General features: G+C 37.5%; 1 protein-coding gene across 9 annotated transcripts in view; it reads left to right on the top strand.

Annotated features, from left to right (window-relative positions):
- The window catches only part of CADPS2 (calcium dependent secretion activator 2), a 614,124-nt gene that overhangs the window by 253,941 nt on the left and 334,153 nt on the right, over window positions 1–26,030 (top strand). For all 9 annotated transcript variants that reach the window (XM_060196497.1, XM_060196496.1, XM_060196500.1 and 6 more), the window contains exons 4-6: window positions 3,538–3,618; window positions 21,197–21,433; window positions 25,425–25,546. In XM_060196497.1, the coding sequence (XP_060052480.1) occupies window positions 3,538–3,618; window positions 21,197–21,433; window positions 25,425–25,546 (440 nt within the window). The remainder of the gene's footprint in view (window positions 1–3,537; window positions 3,619–21,196; window positions 21,434–25,424; window positions 25,547–26,030) is intronic.

Below are 26,030 nucleotides of genomic sequence, written 5' to 3'. Positions count from 1 at the left end.
GAATCCTGCCATTGGGGATGGACCTGTTTTTCTCCTATTCTTAAGAGTAGATGGGTACACTCAAAAACTTGGGGCAGAAGTGTCACTTTAATGTAGGGTACTGAGTTTTTTTGGTTTTATTTTTTGCCTCCAGGGTTATTGCTGGGGCTCAGTGCCTGCACCAGGAATCCACTGCTCCTGGAGGCTATTTTCCCCCCTTTTGTTGCCCTTGTTGTTGTGGCCTTGTTGTGGTTATTACTGTTATTGTTAATGTCGTTCGTTGTTGGATAGGACAGAGAGAAATGGAGAGAGGAGGGGAAGACAGAGAGAGGGAGAGAAAGATAGACACCTGTAGACCTGCTTCACCACCTGTGAAGCGACTCCCCTGCAGATGGGGAGCCGGGTGCTGGAACCGGGATTCTTATGCCAGTCCTTGTGCTTTGCGCCACGTGCGCTTAACCCACTGCGCTACCGCCAGACCCCTCTGAGTATCCTGATAATAGTTGGTCAGCTATATTATACTACCAGGCAGTACATATTTTTAACTAAATGGTTAATTACCTGGTGATCAATGATTATACAGCATATTGAGATGGATAAAGCGATCACTACAATGTCCTGGGCTGGAGAATCATAAAATCTATGCTTAGGGAAATTAACTAAATTGGTAAAGCATTGAGCAAACTAATTTAAATAGGTAGCTGGGATATCTGTGATGCCTGCACATGAATTAATCTTGGGGAAAATATTAAACTTACATAAAATTGCAAATCTTAATCTACTTGGTATTTTTTTACTAAAGGATAAAAATATATGTATTAGAAGGGAATGATATGATCTGTTAGAAAAGAGTTAAACTATAATTAGAGCGGGACTTCAGAAGAAATATGAATTGTCTCTATGAGCAAGAGAAAGAAAAGAAAGAACAGAACATGGTTAACTCTTGCAAAAGATCAATTATGCAATACATAGATATCAATGGTCCTTTTTGGTGGCACATGATGTTACTATAATAACATGTGTCCTGGTTCTGGACAGTTAATTAATTGAGAAGGCATTGGTGCTGAACAACACTGTAGAAATCACTTTTTTTCTTTTTTACCTTTATTTCACTTTTTAATTTTATTTTAATGAAAGAAATACAAAGAGAAAGACAGAAACACCAGAGCACTGCTTGTTGGTGTCATCTGGCTTAAACTGATGCTGGGAATTGAATCTAGGAACTTGGAGCCTCAGGCATTAGTCTTTTGCCTCATCATTATACTGTCTCCCTAGCCTGAAAATCATTGGGTTTTTTTGTTTTGTTTTATTTTGTTGTTGATGATGTTGTTTGTTTTTGGCTCATTTAAGATCGAGATTTGGGGTCAGCATAATAACTCATGTTGACAGTGCACCTATTTTGCCATGCATGTGACCCCGGTTCAAATCCTACCCTACCACGTTGAGGAAACTTAGTGGTTTGGTATCTTCCTCCTCCATATCTATTTCCATATTTATTTCTCATTTTCTGTCTTAAAAAAAAAAAAAAAAGAATGTCTGGTGTAGTGAAGCCTTGGCTATGAAAAAAAAAAAAAAAAGACTTTAAAATATGACCAAATTCAGTGCATTCAAATATTTGATGTTTGTAGTTGCTAATGAGTTAAATCATCTCACAAGCTACAAAATAGCATGAAACTTGGTAAAAGTATTTTCATCTTGCATTTATTAACTATAAGATAGTTGTCCATCATATAGTCATTGCTCTTCCAAGGCATTTCCTCAAAAGGAGAATTGCTTATCTTTCAGACTGTTTTTCTGAGAGCTGTTTCCATGGCAAATAGGAGGAATAGGGAAAGGAGGGCCTATGGGTTGAGATTTTGTAAATCAAGAATAATGCACTGTTGCACCACTAATTTATGATGTACAGGACAACACTTTTTCTTTCCTTAAAGTCCATTGTTAGACTTCCAGCTTCAGAAGCCTATCCTGTTACTATCAAGCAGAAAGAACTTCTTCATCGCATTTCCAGAATACTTGATAGGTAGCTTTCTGGTGGCTATCACATTCTGTTTAAATAGTGTTTTCTACATAAATTATGAATACCTGGAAGACCACTACTGATGAGCCTACACTTGTGCTCACTCATGTGTGATAGGAAGCAGTAAATTGAACTTAGTATCATGGACCATTCAAATCCACATTGTTAAGAGCCTGTGTCTTAGTACCCATTTACAAAGAATTTAACAAGATCTTTGTAAATGTAACATCCATATGGAGTTACATCTGTGTAATCATTTTTTTTAATAACAGGAAGAGTTATCAATGGGACTTGGTGCCTGCATGACAAAACCAGTGCTCCCAGGAATCACTTCTTCCCTTTATTTGATAGGGAAGAGGGAGAGAGAGACATATGCAGCACTTCCTTCACTTTTCTTCAGGCTGTGCCCTGCAGGTGGGGACAGGGAATTTGGTTTTTTAAAAGTATCTTATCTATCTATCTATCTATCTATCTATTTTTGCCCCCAGGGTTATCTCTGGGGCTCGGTGCCTGCACTACGAATCCACTGCTCCCAGAGGACATTTTTCCCATTTTGTTGCCCTTGTTGCACTTGTTGTAGTTATTGTTATTGTTGTCATAGATGTTGTTGTTGGATAGGGAGGGCATAGAGAAATCAAGAGGGGATGGGAGGACAGAAAGGGGAGAGAAAGACACCTGCAGACCTGCTTCACCTCTTGCGAAGTGACCCCACCCTGCAGGTGGGAAGTTGGGGGATAGAACCAGGATCCTTATACCAGCCCTTGTGCTTTGTGCTATATGCGCTTAACCCGCTGTGCTACAGCCCAGCTCCCGGGACAGGGAATTTGACCCAGATCCTTGATAATGTGTGCACTTAACCAGGCCCAGGCCCTATCATTTCTGTGATTTATGTTTGTTTGTTTTTCTTTCTCCAAAGCCACATAGCTTTTTCTAAAAAATATATATATGTATAAAATATATATATATCTATAAACCTGTGTGTGTGTATATATATATACGTACACACACACACACACACACACACACACACACCCACATACAGGTTTATAGAAGACTCTGAGAGTCATGGCCTTTATTTTTTATGGTAACAACTAATCTTTACTCAGGATCTCTTCATCCAGAAATTCAAATGCCAGGAATTTGAATTAGTAAGACATTAGTCTGTCAGAAATTGTACAGGGCTGACCTTGAAGACAGCAGGAGGGACTAAATACATTTAATGACAACTTAACAAGAACTTCTTGCATTAGAGATGCTATTCTGGACAGGTTGTACAAAGAATCATAATAATTAGCTTGTAAAAATAAATAAATTGTGCTTTTAACCTTTGAAGTTTATTAACCTTTTTTTTTTTGTGAACAAAAATGCCCAAGAAATTTAATTGGGATGCCAATCTAATTAAACAACTTTTTGTCCTCTTTTCAATAGGTAGATGAGAGTGTATTTTTAAAAATAAATACTGGAGTAATTTAGTCTTTGCTTTAAACTGTAGGTCACTGTCATGAAGCCACCACATGTATAATTTCTGTTCTCTTTTTAAGCTGGATAATGCAGATGAACAAGCAGCTCAGATCAGGAGGGAGCTTGATGGTCGCTTGCAATTGGCAGAGCAAATGGCTAAGGTAAATTACTAACTTTGACATTCTGTATACAGCATTTCTTTTTATTTTTAAAACAATTATTTGTTTCATATGAGCAGCTGTGAGAGACAAGAGCACTCTAGCATATATGAAACCAGGACCTAACACATAAATATCAACCCTATGATTTATCTATTCACTGAATTACCTCCCTGGCCATAGCATTTCTTATTTAGATTCCTATGATCTGGGGCCAGATGGTGGCACACCAGGTTGAGCGTACATGTTATAGTGTGCTAGGACCTGGTTTGAACCCCCAAGACCCCACCTGCAGAGGGAAAGCTTCACAAATGGTGATGAAGCAGGGCTGCAAATGTCTCTTGGTTTTTCTCCCTATATATATCCCCCTACCCTCTTGATTTCTGGCTGTCTCTGTCTAATAAATAAATAAATATAATAAAAATAGATTCCTGTGATCTGAATGACTTCTGTTTAGAGAAAGACTACATATATTCAGCATTTTCTCTTCCATACTTCTATCTCTTAAGCCTTAATTTCTGAATGCTTACTACCAAAGTGGAGCAAATTACACACTTTACATATCCATATTTTATGTGTAATATTTTAGCTTAATGATCTTTTTTTGTATATTATTTTCACAGCGATATCTAAATTTCTCAAAATGCAAACTTTAGAAGAACGTTGATAGTGCAGTAAGCATAATGTAATCAGATGAGAAACAAAAAACTTTTTACGCATTCATATAATAAGTTCTTAAATACTGAGCATGATAATTGATCCATAGTAGTGTCAACTAGTATTGAATAGATGAAAAAATTAAATCTGTAGTTTCTAGTTCAGAGTTTGACAATGTGGGTTCAGTACAGTATGTAGTTATTTCAGTACAGTATGTAGTTATTTCAGTACAGTATGTAGTTATTTCTGAATAGAAACAGCTATGAAATCAAAGTCATGTATTTCCTTTGAACACTTAAGGCTTTCTAGAGGCAATGGAACTTCACTTTTTCATCAGCCCTTAGTAAATTTATGCATTGATTTATTTCTACTATGTGAAAATTTTAGTACTTTTCTTTAGACTCGAGGTTATGATGCTATGGACCCCTCTGGGAATAAGATTTTTCTCTTCCTTTTCCGTTATATAAGAAATTAAAATATTTGATGGATAGGATCTTCCCCTCCCTCTCTGTCTCTCTGAAGAATCCTTTCTATTTGGGGATTCTTTTTCTTAACTTTTAACATTAAAATATGAAATATTCTGAGCACAAGTCTTCAGATTAGAACTCAATAAGAGTATGCATAGACATCCTCTGTCATTATCTCACAAATGTAAGTAGTAGTTTTCTGGCATTTGAAATCATAAATCACCCTTTACTCATTTTTAGCATCTGGTATTTTATACTTTTTGCAAAGAGGTATTTATGAATATGTTTTCAAAATGTCAAGAGAAGCCATTAAGAAATTAGAGATAAATAGAAAAAGTGAGAAAAATTTTAAAACAGGGATGACAAGCCCTCTGGAACATACTGGAGATATATGATGAAGAATCTCTAGATGAAGCAATATAGGATCATAAGAATTTATGGTCATAATAAGTTACAGTCACACAAAGGGCAGTGGTATAAAAGGAAACGTACTAGCTCTGTCCTTAGGACAACTCAAAAGATACAATATCAATCTATGTAATCAAATATGGGACTCAGAGCATAAAAATGAAGCAAATTGAGTCCCTTGAAAGCTTTAGAGAGGAAAACAAACAGCAACAACAAACCACTTTTTCTAAAACCCTCACCTGAACTGGAAACTAGCTGGAAGGGTGTTTTCTTTGGTAAAGAGAATCCTACAAGGTGTGCCAGCCACTACAGGGCAGATCTGGATCTGTGCATTTCTAAGTTGCCTGCTTGTATATAGATCTTACCTGAGACTGTGCACATTGTCATAAATTGAACTTGCTTCCCCATAGGACCTGTTTAAATGTGTGATGCTATAGAATGAGATTCTGGTAATTTTTCAGATGGTGATGAAACGGGGAAGAGGCCATGACATGTTTGAAGAAGAGAATGTGTTTATAGCCTCTGGATTTAGTCAGCAATAGTTTAGAGATAAACATACAAGAATTTGTCTTTGAGGAGACCCTAATGGTGTCACTAAAAATTTAATAAAGTAGAATGTGTGGAGAAGGAAGTGGAAAAAAAAAAGTGTGTGTGAGGGGGAGGGTTTTGGGAAAAGAAAGACGGTGAAAAGTAGGGTGCCTTTCTGTGTGTTTATTAGTGGCATAGTGGACAGTCCGTTGATTTTATTTTCACCAAATTTAAACCATTTTCATGAAGTATAATTTACTGACTTTGTTACATTATATATCCATTATAATCCTCTAAACCCAAAATACAGATGAAGATTTTTTATGAAATTATAAAAAATTAGCTAACTCCCCAGTTAGGTAACATTTGTAAAATTATTTTTATTAGCTATTTTTAAGATAGAGACAGAGGCAGAGAGTGAAAGAAACCACAGCAGAAAAGCTTCCTTCACAGTAGTGGGGGCCAGGCTCGAACCCTGGTTGCTCAAATGACAAAGTAGCACACTATCCAATATTCTTTTTTTAAATATTTTTTATATTTATTATTCCCTTTTGTTACCCTTGTTGTTTTTATTGTTATTGCTGTCATCATTGCTGGATAGGACAGAGATAAATGGAGAGAGAAGGGGAAGACAGAGGGAGAGAGAAAGACAGACACCTGCAGACCTGCTTCACCACTTGGGAAATGACTCCCCTGCAGGTGGGGAGCAGGGGCTCGAACTGGAACTGGGGTCCTTATGCCAGTCCTTGCACTTTGTGCCACCTGCATTACTACCCAACTCCCACTATCCAATATTCTGTTGACCATCTGCAAGTTACTTAATTTTGGAGATTCTGAAGTTGAGGATAATACAAGACAAAAGTATTCCTTCTAGGTGGGGGTAAATAGCATAATGGCTATGCAAACAGACTCTCATGCCCAAGTCTCTAAAGTCCCAGGTTCAATCCTCTGCACCACTTTAAGCCAGAGCTGAGCAGGGCTTTGGTTAAAAAAAAAAAAAAATCCCTTCCTTGCCGTCATGGAGCTTAGATTTTATTTGTAAGAGCCCCCACAATAAATAATAAATATTATATATATATATATACATACATATATATATATATATATATATATATAGTTGAATGTTGGAAGGCGACCATCTAGTATTTAGGAAATAAAATAAAGTAAAATCAGAATATAGGAGGAAGAATATAAAATAAAGTGTTATTACAATTTTAGTCAAGTGGTCAGACTAGGCCTGTTCCTTTCATATTTCTTGTCAGTAGGAAACACTTGGAATTGAATCATAATAGAATATATCTTCTTATATGCCAAATTTGTCAGGAAACCCATTTGACCCTATCTTCAGAGGATTTGCCAGATCTAATAAGCATCATATTCCCACTGACCACTGATCCAGTTAAATTTGGATCTCATTTGGGTTACTAGTCTCTGTAGGTAGTCTGCTACCTTCTGTTTATGACCCATAATTCAGAAGCCAGTGATTCTATGACTGAAACTTTTTGAGGGTCCCTCAAATCACTAAGAATAAAACAGGGGGCCTGGGCAGTAGCACAGCAGGTAAAGCCACATGGTGTAGAGCGCAAGGACCAGCACGAGGATACAGGTTCGAGCCCCCAGCTCCCCACCTGCAGGGTGGTTGCTTCACAAGCAGTGAAGCAGGCCTGCAAGTGTCTCTCCCCACTCTGTCTTCCCCTTCTCTCTCAACTTCTCTCTGTCCTATCCAATAACAACAAAAACATATGGAGAAAATAGCCTCCAGGAGCAGTGGGTTCGTAGTGACAGGCACCAAGCCCCAGTGATAACCCTGGAAACAAACAAAAAGGAGTAAAACTGCAGTTTCCAGAGTGACCTCCATAGCCTGGCATTTGCCCTTGCTCAGTCTACTCTAGCTACCATTGCTTTCCTGATTTTCCTACAATGAGCCCTTTGCTTTGACTGCTGTCCCTGGTGGCAGTGATTTCCTCCTGAGATCACATACCTGCTTCCTGGATTTATTATGGTTTGCTAGAGAAGCTTCTCTAGAGAAACAGAATCAACACAGATAAATTCTGCATGTGTATATTGCAGACAAACACATGCATCCTCTTAAAAGACTGCATTCACATCTCGGCATATCTATCTATCTATCTATCTATCTATCTATCTATCTATCTATATGAGTAGATGAGCTGACTTGAGTTACAGGATCTGGACCTGATGGTTGTGGAGCCTGGCAAAGACAAACTCTGAAGGACATGGTGTTAGACTTGAAATTCAAACAAACAGAAAGCAAGAAATATAGGTAAGGTTTCTGTGTTGCCGTGGTAAGGCCGAATTACTGTTTTAAGGAATCCTCAATCTTACTTTTGAAGCAGTCATTTCGGCATGCAGTTCAACTTAGAGTTCTACTGATTATAAATTATAATTATATCTGAAAGTATTTCCACAGTTATGTCTAGCCTGTTGTTTGACCTAAACAGCCAGTTACCTAGCCAATTTAACACATAACGTATCATGCTATCTAGCCTACTTTCATGGTCAAAGGTCACCTGGTTGCAATCTTTGTAGACCACCCTTTTCCACCAGTCTCCCTAATGATCTACTCTTGTTGTTGTTTGTTTTGTTTTTTCTCCGTAGCACCTATAGGAAGTTTGCCTTATAAGTTGATGTCTACTAACAGTGAGATGGTTGGTTTCATGGCACATGAATCTTCTTTGTGGCTACAGTGTAAGCCCTTTCAGCAGACAGTTGGTGAATGTCATCCAAAAGATTTTATTTTCATATGCTGAAATATTGTCCTGGTAAAAGCCAAACCCCTTCAGGCTTGTCAAATAACCGATGGAACCATCTCCTCTTCCCTCCCACTCAAATGAAAATTAGAATCCAAGGGAGAGAGCACCCCCCCCCAAGGATAACCATGCATTGTCTCTAATTTATGGGTGAAAAAAATGAATGCTTCACTTTATAGTTGTGACTTGGATCAGCTTTATGACTGATATCATGATCCTAAGTTTAGAAACTTGATATCATGATCCTAAGTTTAGAAACAAAAACTAATATAGTCATAGGAAAGAAGAGAGGTCATATGGAGAAAAAACATTAGTGGTATGAACACCAAAGGTGTTGTTTTCAAGGTTAACAGCATTTCAGAATAATTAAATTTGAACAATGGGAATATCTTTCATGGAATAAACATTGTTTTCATGTAAATAATGTTAGTGTTGCTAAAGAAGTATGTTGTAGAGAGGACAAATTCAGCTGTGATTTATGGAAGTGATAACATAGGTGAGCCAGAAAATAGACCTATTCCCTATGCTTATTTAAAAGAAGAAATTTAACAGTATATTTGGGTTAAAGAATTAGTTCTGTTTCTAAGAAGGAGGTGTACTACAAGAAGGCTAAATAAACTTAGTGAAATATTATCAAAAAATCTCAAAGCTATAAAACTATTTTTTTTATTTTTGCCTTGGGGGAAAATTCTCATAGTTTATTTCCTAAAAAAAATGAAACTATTGACAAAACACTACATTTTTGTGATTTAACTTAGTTTCCCACAAAATAGTGTCACATGAAGTGCCTTTAACTAAATCCTATATGCTAATGTTGTTTGCTATATAACAATACCCTGAAATTTTGAATTAAGAGTTGATGTGTTCAAAATTTCAAACATGTAATATAGTTACATTTTGCTTTGCTAATAAGGGGCGATGGGGAAAAATCCCCCCACCCTTCTGGGTTCTTATAAAGACAAGTAATCAAAACATATTAGTCAAATAAAAATTGGCATAATAGCATACATACTGGCAGGCTGGCAAGATAACTTACTTGCATAGTGTGCTTACTGGGTGTGACTTAGGTTTTAGCCTGGCCCCTCTCACACTGGAGAAAGATTCAATATTATGTGGTATCTTTCCATCCCTTTCTGTCTGTCTTTCTAAGTGGGAAAAAAAAATGTTGGCTTAGAGTAGGTATCCCTGGGGTATTAAGAGATCTGGAACAGAAAAGAGTGGGAGAAACAGAAGAAAAGGTTAACTAGGTCTTCAGTGAGTTAAAGGGTAATTTATACTCAGAGAAGATATACTCACTAGTAAACCCCCACTTGAAATCTTCATACATCTTCCTACATATGCACACACTACATCCTTTTAAGTCACAAAAAAGGGGAAGTAAAAAGACAGAAGAGCTAAATAAAGATGTAAGGACTTCTTTTTAATTTTTTTTATTATATTTATTTATTTTCCCTTTTGTTGCCCTTGTTTTTATTGTTGCTGTTGTTATTGATGTTGTCACTGTTGGATAGGACAGAATAAATAAAGATATAAGGACTTCTTAGCCTCTAGGAACTTGACTTTTCTTAACTTCACTGCCCTTTTGAAAATACCTTGTTTATTCATTAATTCACTTATTTGGTGTGGGCATTCAAGAGGGAAAGGGTGGGGGATAAAGACCTGTAGCACTGTAGCTTCCCCATTGCAGCTGCTCTCTGGCGCTTGAACCTGGATCCTTGGACATTGTAACAGGTGCATTCAACTGTGTAGACCACCATTAGGCCCCAACTTCACTGCTCCTAAGTATAATTTACACTCTTGAGCAATAGTAACAGTGTATTCTGAAACCCACAGAGGGAAAGAGATAGCAAGGCACCTCCAGCACTGCTTCAACACTTGCAAAGCTTTCCCCCTGCAGGTGGCACTGGGGGCTCAAACCCAGATCCTTGTGTACTGTAATGTGTGTTCAACCATGTGTGCCACCATCCACCCCACCCGACCCCCTGCATCTTTTTATCTTTTGTCCTCTATCACAGAATGACCACAGGGACTAGTGGAGTTGTGTAAGCATCAAACCTTGTGGCCAAATTTTAAAAAAAGAGGACTCATATAATTAGAAATGAACATATAAAAAATTCATTCAATGAATAATAAATGGTTAACCTAATTGTATTTTTAAATTAGTCCCTAAAACATTTGAAAATGAGGAATTTTTATGTGATGCTACAGTTCTTCACAGAATGTCATGCATTAGAAAAGAAAGAAATACGAACTATTAGAGAGGATGTGGGGGAAAGTAACTCTCCTGCACTGAAGCTAAGAATGTAAATTGGTCTTTTGAAAAAGTCTGAAGATTCATTAGAAATCTAGAAATGACCTGCTTTATGCCTCAGCCGTCTGTCGCCAAAATATTCACCCAGGGAACAGTAACAACTATCTGAAAAGACCTATGCATACCAATATGTTCATAGCATTACAGTTTGTAATAACCCAAACTTAAAAGCAATCCAAATGCCTGACAGCAGATGAATGTTTAAGAAAGTTGTCATACGTATACACAATGGAGTACTATGTAGCTGTTAAAAGTGATGAGGTCATCTTCTTTACAATATCATGTTCAGAACTTGTATTTGGTTTAGTATGGAACTGTATACAACACTATAATAATAATATAACAATAATAATGTAACAACAATAATAATATAGCTTGAAGACATCACGTTGAATTAGACAAGTAAGGAAGAGCAAGACCAAAACCCAGTGGATCTTTTATAGGTGGAACTGGGGAATAAAGGGCAGTAAATGAAGACATAAGGTTAAAACTTAGACTACATGTGACATATTTCACCAAAGCTGAGGACTCTGGGGAAGGAGAGAAAGTAACAGGATGAAGAGACATTGGAGTGCTGTTGTGTCTCCTATGTAGCAGTCAAGACCATATTAAAGACCATACTGTAAACCATTAACATCCCAGTAAAATTTTTAAAAATTTGTTTCACAGATTGAATTTAAAAGTGGTAAATTTCCGACAAGATTTTAAACTGTAGCCATTAAGTTAACTTATTTATACATGCTATTTGCATCTTACCCAGGGAGAACTCTGAAAGTTAACAAACATGTAAGTTCACTGTCAAAGACTGTTGATTATAAACAGTAAGTTGACTTCTGTACATTTTCTCAGATGACCCTTATGTGACTTTTACCTCCATGTGCCAAAAACAAACAAACAAACAACAACAACAAAAACCTTCCCCCTCAACTCATTTGCTTGAGTTTTGGGTATCTAAGATATTTGAATTTTCAAGTTACCTCTGCTCTTATGATTTTTTTTCTCTGTGGATATGCAGTTATTGGAAAACATTGCAAAACACACTTTTTTAAATCCAAATAACACCAAATTATTCATTCAGTAATCCTGCTTCTCACATAATAGGTCCATAGTAGTACTTAACAGGTAAACAGTCTCCTACCCCCCCCAAGAGTGGAGGCGAGGCTCTGACATTATAGAACATAAAGAAATTCCACGAGGATATCTTAATTGTCTATAGATAGATTTCCAGAAAAATACATCATGTGTACTTGCATAGGGAATGGTGAGAATTCTCAGCTGGGAACTGTACAGCAGTCATACACCACAATCACGTGAAATTTTCATCAGGGGGCATAGTTTTTACTGGTAATGAGAAAGGCAAACTATGGTCTGGACTTGTGTGGGGTGTTGGGAAGTGGGGCATGGGCTGTATTGTACAGACTCTACTGATTGGCTCTACCCATCCAAGGGTCTGAGGTTCTTTTCAAATCAAAACCAAAAGAACATGGTTGGGCGACTTTCCCAAGAACAATCTATCACTTTCTCTAAAACAGAAACCTTAAACCAGCTTTTTTTTTCTTCCACTTTCACAAACCCAAGTCCATCTCAGCTTTGTTTGAGAAAAGAAAGGGTTGCAAAATTCATAGCAATTAATAAGAGAAACAGGTGGCGGGAGACGCTGGAACTGATTTGGGAAGTGGTGCCGGATGTTTCTTTCCCTTGGAGGAACTGATCTGAGTCCAAGAGTAGGTACAGGGTGAGGGAACACTCTGAAGGCATTTCAGTCCTACTACAAACTTGGCTCCTTAGGTTACATTTTGAATGGTGTGTTTGGAATACAATACAGGGACTGATTTTTTCTGGAGTTCCTACCTACACTGTGCTTTTTCAAAGACAATCAGTGAGGATCCAGGAATATAGTATAATGGCCATACCAAAAAAAAAAAAGTTGATGACTAGGACTCCCAGGTGCCAGGCTCAATCCCTGAGACCACTTTAAACCACAGTTGAGCAGTGCTCTAGGAAGAAGTATATTTTTTTAAAAGTGGAGGAGGGGCGGACAGTAGTGCCGCAGGTTAAGCGCACACAGCGCAAAGCACAGGGACCAGAGTAAGGATCCTGGTTCGAGCCCCCGGCTCCTCACCTGTAGGAGTGGGGGTGTTGCTATACAGGCGGCTAAATAGGTCTGCAGGTGTCCATCTTTCTCTCCTCTCAATTTCTGTCTGTCCTATCCAACAACAATAACATTAACAGCAATAACAGGGGCAACAAAAATGGCCTCCAGGAGCAGTGGATTCATAGTGCAGGCACTGAACCCCAGCAGTAACCCTGGAGACAAAAAAAAAAAAAAGGTTAAAGTTAACCATCAGTGAATAGGTTATTTTCCTTTTTTTTTTTTTCAAAAGATGACATGACTATGTTTGGATTTCTGTGGCCAGACTGTGGACCTTCATTTGACATAATTATAAAAAGTATTTCTTCCCCAATGATGCATATCTGTGGCTGGATATACTCTTGAAATGTCTGTTTTCTGATAAGCAAATAAGTGTATATTGGACATTTTTCTTAAAAGATTTTAGAGATTTTTCACCACAGAGAGGGAATATAGTACTTCTTATCCCTGGTTTATGGTGGTGACAAGGATTGAACCAGAGATCTATGGGATCAGAGGTATAAAATTATAATGTCTCAAGCATGAAAGTCTGATATACTACCACCTTTCATGTCCTGGCCTTTGGACTTCATTTTGTTTTTTGCCATTTTTTTTTATTTAAGAAATGATTAATTAATAAAACCATAGGGTAAGAGGCGTACAACTCCACACAATTCCGACCATCCGATCTCCATGTCCCACCTCCTCCCCTGATAGCTTTCCCATTCTCTATCCCTCTGGCAGCATGGACCCAGGGTCATTGTGGGTTGTAGAAGGTGGAAGGTCTGGCTTCTGTAATTGCTTCCCCGCTGAACATGGGCGTTGACTGGTCGGTCCATACTCCCAGTCTGCCTCTCTCTTTCCCTAGTAGGGTGTGTCTCTGGGGAAGCTGAGCTCCAGGACATATTGGTGGGGTCGTTAGTCCAGGGAAGCCTGGCCAGCATCCTGATGACATCTGGAACCTGGTGACTGAAAATAGAGTTAACATACAAAGCCAAACAAATTGTTGAGCAATCATGGACCCAAAGCTTGGAATAGTGGGAAAGAAGTGTTAGGGAGATACTCACTGCAAACTCTAGTGTACTTCTGCTTTCAGGTATCTATTTTGCACTAGTTTATAGATATGTGTGAGCATATGCTCTCTCTCAGAGAAACTGGTGTATATCTAGGTTTTTGGACTTTGTTAGAAAGTGAACCACCTGAGATGGAATAGAGTTTACTATGAAAGGAAAGGTCTCATCTGAGTAATGAAGCTGAAGGGTTGTCATTCCACACGTGAAGTCTCTGGACACAGTCTTAAGTGAAGCATGTTGAGGTGGCAATCGTTGTGTTGATTAGGTTGCGATCAACAGATGCAATATTATTTGATATGGATTAGGAGAGGCATATGGGAAAGTGGGCCCTATCCAAGGGTTCCAGGACTGGGGGAAGTAGGGGCTTTATAGTGGAGATGTGAGGTTCCACCTGTCTTAGGGTTCAAAAAGACAATCGATAGTTAATGTTATCATCACATTATTTGGTAATTGGTTAACTTTGAAAAGTTCTTTTGTTAGGGTTTGCTGTACAGTACCCAGTATCTTATATATGGCTGTGCTATTGGATGCTTCTGATCTACTTGGTCTAGGATTTTGAGAGAGTCCGCATATCAAATACACAGCCTATATATTAAAAAGATTCAGTCTGTGTTTTAAAAAACTTCGAGACATATAATTAATTTTTCCCCTCTTGTATTAATTAACTAGTGATTTATATGACTACATTTTACTAGGACTGTACATAAACACCATTCCTACCACCAAAAGACTGTGACCCATCCCTTCCACCCAGTCCCACCCCCCACTGGCCCAGGAAGCTGCATGTCTACCCCTCACCACAGGGTTTTTACTTTGGTGCCCTGCTTAGAATTTGGTAAGGTCCTGCTTTTATTTTCCCTTTCAGATCTTCTTACTCAACTTGTGTTGATGAGTGGGATCATCCCATACTCATCTTTATATTTCTGAATTAGCTCACTTAACATAATTCCTTCTAGCTCTGTCCAAGATGGGTCAGAGAAGGTGGGTTCATTGTTCTTGATAGCTGCATAGTATTCCATTGTGTATATATCCCACAGCTTTCTCAGCCACTCATCTTTTGTTGGGCACCTGGGTTGCTTCCCAGCTATTATGAATTGTGCTGCTATGAACATAGGAGTACACACCTCTTTTTGGTTGGGTGTTATGGAGTCCTTGGGGTATAACCACAGGAGAGGAATTACTGGATCATATGGAAGGTCCATGTCTAGCCTTCTAAGAGTTTTCCAGACTTGTCTCCACAGAGGCTGTACCATTTACATTCCCACCAGCAATGTAAAAGGGTTCCTCTGTCCCCACATCCTCTCCAGCATTTGTTGCTGCTGTCCTTTTTGATGTATGCCATTCTTACAGGAGTGAGGTGGTATCTTAGTGTTGTCTTAATTTGCATTTCTCTGACAATCAGTGACCTAGAGCAGTTTTTCATATGTTTGTTAGCCTTTTGGAGCTGCTCTGAGGTGAATGTTTTGTTCATATCCTCTGCCCATTTTTGGATGAGGTCATTTGCTTTTTTGGTGCTAAGTTTGCTGAACTATTTATATATTTTGGTGATTAGTTTCTTGTCTGATGTATGGCATGTGAAGATCTTCTCCCATTCTGTGAGGGGTCTCTCTGTTTGTTTAATAGTTTCTTTGTCTGTGCAGAAGCTTTTCAATTTGATGTAGTCCCATTGGTTTGTTTCTACTTTAGTCTTCCTTGCAATTGGGTTTGATTCATCAAAGATGTCCTTGAGGTATAGGTGGGAAAGTGTTTTACCAATGTTTTCCTCTAAGTATTTGATTGTTTCTTGTCTGACATCCAGGTCTTTGATCCATTTAGAGTTGATTTTTGTTTCTGGTGAGATAAAGTGGTTCAATTTCATTCTTCTGCATGTTACAACCCAGTTTTCCCAGCACCATTTATTGAAGAGAGCCTACCTTGCTATATTGCCTAATAACTTCCAGTAGTTTTCTGCTGGATTCTTTAGGTTTTTCTATGTATACTATCATATCATCTGCAAATAGTGAGAGCTTAACTTCTTCCCTCCCAATCTGTATTCCTTTGATTTCTTTCTCTTGCCTGATTGCTATGGCAAGAAATTCCAATACTCTGTTGAAGAGTAATGATGACAGTGGATAGCCCTGTCTAGTCCCTGATCTGAGGGGGAATGCTTTCAGCTTCTGTCCATTGAGTATGATGTTGGCTGTAGGTTTGCTATATATAGATTCCACTATCGTGAGGAATTTCCCATCTATTCCCATTTTTTGTAGAGTTTTGAACATGAATGGGTGTTGCATTTTGTCAAAGGCTTTCTCTGCATCTATTGAGATAATCATGTGATTTTTGGCTTTGCTTTTATTGATGTGGTGATTGACATTGATTGACTTATGGATGTTGAACCAGCCTTGCATTCCTGGGATGAATCCCACTTGGTCGTGATGAACAATCTTTTTGATATGTTGCTGTATCCAGTTGGCCAAGATCTTGTTTAATATTTTGGCATCTATGTTCATCAGAGATATTGGTCTGTAGTTTTCCTTTTTTGATCTGTCCCTATCAGCTTTTGGTATCAGGGTGATGTTGGCTTCATAGAAGGTGGAAGGGAGTATTCCTGTTTCTTCAATCTTATGGAAAAGCTTCAGAAGTATGGGTACTAACTGTTTCCTGAAAGTTTTGTAGAATTCATTTGTGAAGCCATCTGGTCCAGGACTTTTGTTGTTGGGGAGATTCTTAATAACGGTTTCAATTTCCTTGTATGTGATTGGTGCATTTAGGTTTTGTAGTTCTTCTTGGTTCAGTTTTGGAAGAGCATATGCTTCTAGTAATTGTTCCATTTCTTCCAGATTCTCTAGCTTGGTGGTGTATAGTTCTTTATAGAAGTTTCACAGGATTCTCTGGATTTCTGTGGTGTCAGTTGTGATATCTCCTCCATCGTTTACAATTCTATTAATTTGAGTCTTCTCTCCTTTTTGTTTGGTGAGTCTGGCTAGGGGGTTGTCAATTTTGTTTAATCTTTCAAAGAACCAACATTTGGCTTCATTGATCTTTTATATGGTTCTTTTATTTTCAATGTTGTTTATTTCTGCTCTAACTTTAGTGATTTCTGTCCTTCTGGTTGCTTTAGGGTTCCTTTGTTCCTCTTCCTTTAAGCCCTTGAGGTGTGCAGTAAGGTCGTTCATTTGAGCTTCTTCATGGTGTTTAATATGTGATTGTATGGCTATAAGTTTCCCTCTCAGTACTGCTTTAGCTGTGTCCCAAATATTTTTATAGATTGTGTCTTCATTTTCATTTGTTTACAGGAACATTTGAATTTCCTTCTTGAGTGAATATCTGTCCCAGTGGTTCTTAAGGAGTATGTTGTTTAGTTTCCAAATTCCATGACTTTTAATAATTTTCTGTTTGTTGTTAAATGTTAGTTTTACTCCACTGTGGTCTGAGAAGATACTTGGGATGATTTCGATGTTCTTGAATTTATTGATGCTGTCTTTGTGGCTTAACATGTGGTATATCCTTGAGTATGTGTTATGTGGATTTGAAAAGAAGGTGTATTCCAGTTTTTTGGAGTGAAGCACTCTGAAAATGTACAAAAGGTCTAGTCTGTCAATCTCTTCATTCAATTCTCTTGTATCTTTGTTGGTTCTCTGCTTTGTTGATCTGTCTAAGTGTGAGAGTGGGGTATTGAAGTCTCCCACTATTATTGTATTACTATTGATGTATTTTTGAAATTCTTTCAGTAAGTGCTTGATGTATTTAGATGGTCCCTCATTGGGTGCATAGATGTTAATAATTGTTAAGTCTTCTTGGCTGATTGATCCTCTAATCATTATGTAATGTCCTTGCCTATATTTTCTTACTTTATTTAATTTAAAATCTATCGTGTCTGAGATGAGAATGGCTGTTGCTGCCCTTTTTTGTGGTCCGTTGGCCTGTATGATAGTTTTCCATCCTTTCACTTTAAGTCTGTGTTTATCTTGTTGTGACAGATGGGATTCTTGCAAGCAGCATATGGTTGGCTTATGTTTTCTGATCCATCCCCCAACCCTGTGCCTTTTGATGGGTGAGTTTAAGCCATTGACGTTTATTGATATTATGGATTTAATGTATTGTAGTGACATTGTTCCAAAAATTGTTTGTTTGCTCTGATATATTGCAAGTATTATAGTGATGTTTTTGTTTATAAGAGGTCTTTTAGAAACTCTTTCACGGCCAGTTTGGTGATGGTTGCCTTCTTTAACTGTTGTTTGTCTAAGAAGGTTTTGATCCCTCCATCTAGTTTGAATGAAAGTCTAGCAGGATATATTATCCTTGGTTGAAACCCTTTTTCATTCAGGGCTCGATAGATATCTTGCCATTCTCTTCTGGCTTTGAGAGTTTGAGTGGAGAAGTCTGCAGATAATCTTATGGGTTTTCCCTTGTATGTGACTTTTTGTTTCTCTCTTGCAGCCTTTAGGATCCTTTCTTTATCTTTACTCCTTCTCATCATGACTATGATGTGTCTTCAGGTCCGGGTTGATTCTGTTTGGTACTCTCTGGGCCTCTTGAATCTTGATGTTCTTTCTGTTATTCAGGTCTTGGAAGTTTTCTTCTATTATTTCCTCTAGAATGTTTGCTTCCCCTTCCTCTCTTTCTTCCTCTGGCAGGCCAATTATACGATAGTTACTTCTTTTGAGATCATCCCATATGTTGTTGTTTTCAGTGTCTCTCAATCTCTTTTTGAGCTCTTTCACCTCTTTCTTAGTTTTCTCTAACTCATCCTCTGTCTGACTAATTCTGTTTTCTGCTTCTGTTAGTCTTCTTTCTCTTGGCGCAGCTTCTTTCTTTATTACAACTATTTCAGCTTTCAGGTCTCTTATTGCCTCAAGATAATCAGTATTTTCCTCGGGGGTCTCATCTGTTGTTTCCCTAATACTGCCATTCCTTTCCTCCAATGTTGTTTTCATTTCTGTGATTAATAAGTTTATTATTGCTTGCATACTTTTCTTATCTATGGTTACTTCTGGCTTATTTGTAGTTTCTTCTGGGCTCTTGTCTTCATTCTTTGGAGTAGCAGTTTTATTTGTTTTTGATCTACCCATTTTTTTTTTATTTATGTGTTTCTTTTTTTATGCTCTGTTGTTCCTCAGTTGTTGTGTCTTGAGTATAAGCAACACTGTACTTAATACCTTTATGACAAATGCAATCACCAACTTCAGGAATTACAATAGCAACTGAAGCAAGTATTGAAGCAGTTTAATCACTACCAGTTAGCCAAACAATGTCTCCAGTCTGTGAAAAAATAGTAACCAAATCCCAGTGAAGAAGAAAGGGAAAAGAAATTAGGGATAGCAAAATAGACAGTTATGCAAATCTACTATCTACTGTATATTCTAGGGGTAACAAGAGGGGAAAGGGAAGTAGAGCCGAGATACACACATAGAGAGTCCACTCTGAGTCAGATTTCTTCCCCAAAATAATTCACAAATTCAGAAAGGCAAAGAAGAAGGAAGGAAGAAGTGTATGACAAGATAAGAAAAAAAAGTAAGAAACGAGAGAGAAAAGAGAAAAGAGAACAAAAAGAGCTGTAATTAAAAGAGCAGTGAAAGGAAAGTTTTTTTATTACTTTATTTTAATTTAATTTTTTCAATTAGCTAGGGTGAGGAGGAAGGGGAGAGTCTGTAGAGGAGGTAGGAGTAACAAGACAAGTTCCTCCCACAATAGATAAGATGCCCACTACCCTAGCAATGAAAGATACTCTAAGAGTTAATTCTGATCAACCTAAAGGGGGGAGGGAGATATATGCCTTTATATAATATTAATAATAAAATAGAGCAGGGTAAAAAAAAAACAAAAAAAACCCTGTCCCAGATTACCTCAAACCTCATGAGCAGAGGCAGCTGATTGTTAAGAAAAGAAAAATTAAAAAATAATAATAATAATAAAAACCTCAGGACTAGACAAGGATAGCTGAAATAGACAATTATGCAAATCTTCTATCCACTGTATATTCTAGGGGTAGCTAAAGGAGGAAGGGAAGTTGAGGAGAGATACTCACAGTGAGAGTCCACTCTGAGTCAGAATTCTTCCCCAAAATAGTTCCCAAATGTGTATCAGTGAATTCAGTGAAAGCACACTATTTGGTGGTGTGGGGGCTGGGGCCTGTGGCTTTGGAAGCTGTAGGATTAAGGAAGAAAGGATGACAAGAATGAGAAAAAGAAAAAAAGAGAGAGAAAAAAAGAAAGAGATAAGAAAAAGAACAGTAATAAAAGAGTGGTGAAAGGAGGTTTTTATTTATTTATTTTTAATTATTTAATTAGCTATGCGGGGTGAGGTGGGGGGTTTGGCTACTTAGAAAGAAAAAGGCCAGAGGTTTCAGAAGGGTATAGACTTAGAATGAATGATACTCCCTGGTGGGACAGGAATCTTGGTAAAGAAAGAAGCTCAGCAGGGGAGACTGCTAGGAGCTGGTCCCCAGGGACTGGTTATGGGGGAATGGTAGGGGGAGGAGGTGCGCTTTGGGAATAATAATTTAAAAGAAAAAAATTTTTTCTCTTTTTTTTCTACTCTATTTTTTAACCCAAATTAAGTTATAGTCACCTCCTTGGTGTTACCGCTAGGACCCTTTATTGACTGGCCTACTAAAGGCAGAAAATCCTACCGTTTCCAGGAGATGTGGTCAGAGCTGAAGCCACTATCAGCTTCTCAGTCTGCCTTCTTCCGGGAACTGCAGACTTCATTTTATAGAGAAGTCACTGCAGGTATTTCAAGGCTAGCATTGTATAATTAATACAGTACATTTGTCCGTATACTAAAACTTTTATTTGATAGGTCAGAAAGAAATTGAGAAGGGGGAGTGAAAGATAAGGAGAGAGAGAGATACCAGCAACAATGCTTCACCACTCATGAACCACCACCACCTTCACCCCAAGTGGGAATAGGAACCTGGGTGCCACCTCAATGGGTGTTCCAGTGCCTCGCCCCTGTACTAAAATCTCTTACCTTATAGTTTTAGATTTTTTTCCATTAATCAAACAAATTATCAGAAATAAAATTCATGTGAAAATGTTTGTGATAACTTTTCTATCATAATCTCAGAAAGTACATAGGAGCCTATAGATATAATCTAAATTGCCAAAAGTTTGAGACTTTTAAGGTTTGTAGACTAAAATATCAGCCATATACATTATATGTTGTCATACTTTCTACAGGCAAATGTAACATAACATTGTATGATACATTGAAATATGACTTGAGTAACTGGCATTTTAATTATTATTTTCAAGGAAAGAAGATTTCCCAAATTTACATCAAAAGAAATGGAGACTATGTTTATAGAAGAGTTGAGATCTTCAGTAAATTTGCTAATGGCCAATTTGGAAAGCCTTCCAGTTTCCAAAGGTGGTCCAGAATTCAAATTACAAAAGTTAAAGCGTTCACAGAATTCTGCATTTTTGGACATAGGAGATGAAACTGAGATTCAGCTGTCAAAGTCTGATGTGGTACTGTCATTCACCTTAGAGGTAAGTGATTTCATCCCATGCTCACTCATTTCTGACAGCATAAGTGAAATTGTTAAATCGTTTCTGCTGACCTTCTGGGCAATATTTCAGATTTAAAACAGACAGTCAGTTTGTGAATTCAAATTAATGCAGATTGGTCTTTAAAGGTAATCTCAGTGCTAAGATTACATAATAAAATAATAAGTTTTCAGGCATCTTTGTTTCAACTAGGGTAGTATAAGTATACTGATAAAGTGAGCACTGAAATACACATAGGTAGAAATGGCATTTACACAAATAATTGAATTCTGTGAAATTGGGAACTTAGTTCAGGCTTTTGGTATTAAACAAAAATGTGTATACATTTCACCTTTGATATTATCATTTTAGATACAATCAGTTGACATAAACCAGATGCACAGTATTGGATAGAGATGATAAAATTGAAAAACTGTTCTTTTTCAGGATTTCCAGTTAATATATAAAGTATAAGGATGAATGTCATGCCTTAAAATTATGTTCCCCAGACAGTATTACATCCTTTTTATATAAATCACTGGAAATAGATTAGACATTGACTCTTGCTGTAGCTACCTGTTAGTGTCTTTCAGGATTACATTTCTTCTGTGCCAATCTCTGTATAGGAATTTTCCAGTGAAGCCAAGATGGCAACCATTAGCCAAGCCTAGGGAACTTCTCTCAGGAAATATTTTCGGATCCTAATCTATCTGTCCTGAAAGAAGATCATGGAGAAGATGAGGAGCTTTAGAAATAGGGATGCAAAAAATCCACAGGAACTGAAGGAAAACAAAGGATATCAGTGTTTTCTTCTGTTTGCTTTTTTTTTTCCTTTCTTAACCTCTACTCCACCCCCAAGCCTTGAAACCTTGAAGACAGAAACTCAACTATATGAAGACTGCATTTCTGAACAGATACACACACCATAAAGTGATTCACAGTTACAGGGGAACCACATCAACTACTAAAGCTAGATCACAACTTCTGTTTCTATACACAGAAACATACAACTTTCCAAATTTGAATCTAGAGGATCTAGAAAATATAAACAGGCCAATCACAGTCAAAGAAATTGAAGCAGTTTTCAAGAACCAATAAGTCTTGGACCAGATGGTTTTACAAATGAATTCTACAAACCTTCAAGGAAGAGCTAATACTTCTTCTTTTTAAGCTCTTACAAAAGATTGAAAACATAGGAATACTCCTTTCCAGCTTCTATGGAGCCAACATCACTCTGATACCAAAAGCAGACAAAGATACAACACAAAATGAAAACTACAAATATCTTTGACGAACATGCAAGCTAAAATACTGAATAAAATCCTAGCCAAATGGATACAACAGTGTTTAAAAAATTGCACATCACTACGAAGTGGAATATCCCAGGGATGCAAGGCTGGTTCAATATATATATATGATCCATAATAGCAATGAAAGAAAAAACAAACACCACATGATTATATCAATAGATGCAGACAAAGCCTGTGACAAAATCCAACATCCCTTCTTGATAAAAATGAAGAAAAAAGAAAAGAAAAATGGGCATAGATGGAAAGTTCCTTAAGATAGTGGAGTTCATGTACAGCAAACTTAACAGCCACTGTACTCAATGGAAAGATGCTGAAAGTATTCCCACTCACATCAGGTATTAGACAAGGTTGCCCAATATCGTTATCACTATTCAACATAGTGTTGGAAGTTCTTCCCATAGCAATCAGGCAAGAGCTAGAAATTAAAGGAATACAAATTGGAAGAGAAGACGTCAATCTGTCACTAATTGCAGATGATAGTAAAGAATACAACAGAAAGCTCCTGGAAATTATCAGGTACTATAGAAAGGTATCAGGTTACAAAATAAATATACAAAAGTCAGTGGCATTCCTTTATGAAAATACTAAGAAGAAGAAATCCAGAAATCAGTCCTACTCACTATAGCAACAAAATCAATAAAATATGTCTGAATAAACCTAACTAAAGAGGTAAAAGACTTGTATGATTAAAACTATGAGTCACTATTCAAGGAAATAGAAAAAGACACAAAGAAGTAGAAAGATATTCCATTTTCATGGATTGGAAGAATTAGCATCATCAAAATGAATATTCTACCCAGAGCTATATATAGATTTAATGTAATCTTCATCAAGTTCCAACCAACTTTTTTTAGATGAATAGAGCAAAAGCTACAAAAATTTATCTGGAACCAGAATAAAACTTAGAGTCGCCAACACAAACTTGAGAAAAAGAACAGAAGTAGAGGCATCATACTCCCAGACCTCAAACTTTGCTATAGGTTAATTGTAAACAAAACTGCGTGCTACTTGAACAAAATAAAAGATTGACCAATAGAACAGAACTGAGAGCCCAGAAATAAGACCCCATGCTTATGGACATCTAAGCTTTGACAAGAGGGTCCAAACTATTAAATGGAGAAAGGAATCTCTTCAAGTGGTGTTGGGAAGCTTGGGTTGAAACATGCGAAAGCATCAACTGAACCACTACATTCCACCATACATAAAAGTAAACTCCAAATAGATCAAGGACTTGGATATTAGACCAGAAACTATCAAATACTTAGAGGATAATATTGGCAGAACTCTTTTCCATGGAAATGTCATAGGTATCTTCAATGATACCAATCCTAGTATAACGAAGACTAAAACAATAAACCAATGTGATTACATCGAATTAAAAAACGTCTTCACAGCAAAAGAAACTACCACACAAACAAAAAACTCAACACTTCATCTTATGAACTTAGACTTTTTCCCAGTTGTTAAAGGACTACAAAAGATGGATAAAAGCAAGAGACTGGCTCACTTAATGATATCCTTTTAGATCAGTACCAGGCCAACCCATTATCTGGGGCTCTTAATGGAATCCTTGGACAATATGGCTCAAGACCTCTAGACAGTATGGTCCAAGAACTCTAATAGGCCCCTCTTCCCACCACCACTAGTCATACTCTTGTGGGCCTCTCAAGGACCTTACCCTCACTATAAGGAAGCAATGGTAAGGACAACCCCACTTTCCAAAAAGAGTCTGGGTCATCCTACTCTACTAACTGAGGAAGACTGTTCCTGAAATGAGTGCAGCCTAGAATGTTCCCAGCTGTGACTAAGGACAGCAAGTTCATACTGGCAGGGACTCAGAGATTACACAGCCTCCTGTGTTAAGTATCAGTATTTATGGGCCCTGTGTCAGATCAGTGGGGTAAACTGTTAATTTTATTTATATACTTTCTTCAAGTTTGGGAGCTACTCATTGCCCTAACCCAGTTTTCTAGTTCTATTCTCAACTATGACACCATCTTCCCAGACAGTTTTAGTCCACCTGCATAAAATCATGACCTCCTTGGAACATAACCTAAAATAGACTTCCTAGGTTCTTTCCACCCCAAGATCCCTAATTTCATCTGCTTTTCCCCACTTTTTGCTTCCTGTTTATTAAACACTTTGTGCTGATTTATTACCATATTTCATCTACCTAGTTGCAATGCTACTATGACTCCATCCTGATTTCCCTGGGCAGACAACTGCACCAGTGTGCCCTGGGACTTCACCTCTCTAGAGCTCTACTCCAGTAGGGAAAATAGAAGCAGTGCACAAGGACCCAGGTTCAAGCCCATGGCCCCCACCTACAAAGGGAAAGCTTCACGATTGGTGTATCTCTGTCAGTCTCCCTCTCTGTCTCCCCCTCCTTGTCTCAATTTCTCTCTGTCCAATAATAAAAATTTAGATAAAATATTTCTTTTTTAAAAAAAATCACCTGATTATATCTCACATTTAGCGTTTAACAGTACCTTAATAACTGACAGGATTTTTTTTTCAATTACTAGACTCAAATGTTGTTTACTGTACCTAGGTGTATAGATGTGTATAATAAAGATAAATTGCCATTGATATTATGAAACAATCTCATCAATTCATTTTGTCAATTTTACTTTATATCCCTCAATGCCATCAACTTGACATATCATTTTTTCCCCTACCTTTAGATTGTCATAATGGAAGTGCAAGGTCTGAAATCAGTGGCTCCCAATCGAATTGTTTACTGTACAATGGAAGTAGAAGGAGGAGAAAAGCTGCAGACAGACCAGGCTGAAGCCTCGAGGCCACAGTAAGCCAGTTGAAAATAATGCTTTTTTCCTCCCAGGGAAACATACTGTATGGTTTTCTACTGAGAAGTTGTTGCTTATCTAGCTGCATCTCAATGGTGTTGGAATCAGTGTGTGCTTTTCTGAATAACAGTGTTATAATTTGGTAACAGAATCCCTGTACAGTACAGATATTCCCGCATGCAAATATGAAACCAATTATTACACAAAAGAATATTAGTCACTTGGAAAAAAAGCATGTGCAATTTAAAAGGTAGTGCTTGGTCCTATTTCAGTTCTTAGAATTATAACGTAATAATGTTTCCACCTCTGTGCATTATAGCTTCGTGGTGATGTTGGAGTAGATGCCATGTTTTTGCACAATAATTTTAAATACGTTAGTAAGTATGCCTGAGTTAGAGAGCCAGTTATTGACTACTGTGCATTAATCAGAGGTGATAAAGCTGCTCTTTGCCAGCAGTTTACATTTCAAAGTCCCCGAATGAG

This window comes from Erinaceus europaeus, chromosome 8, assembly GCF_950295315.1.
Source record: "Erinaceus europaeus chromosome 8, mEriEur2.1, whole genome shotgun sequence".
NCBI classification, from domain to species: domain Eukaryota; kingdom Metazoa; phylum Chordata; class Mammalia; order Eulipotyphla; family Erinaceidae; genus Erinaceus; species Erinaceus europaeus.
The sequence above is the reverse complement of the archived record's forward strand: the minus strand, read 5'-3'. Positions and strand labels throughout refer to the sequence as shown.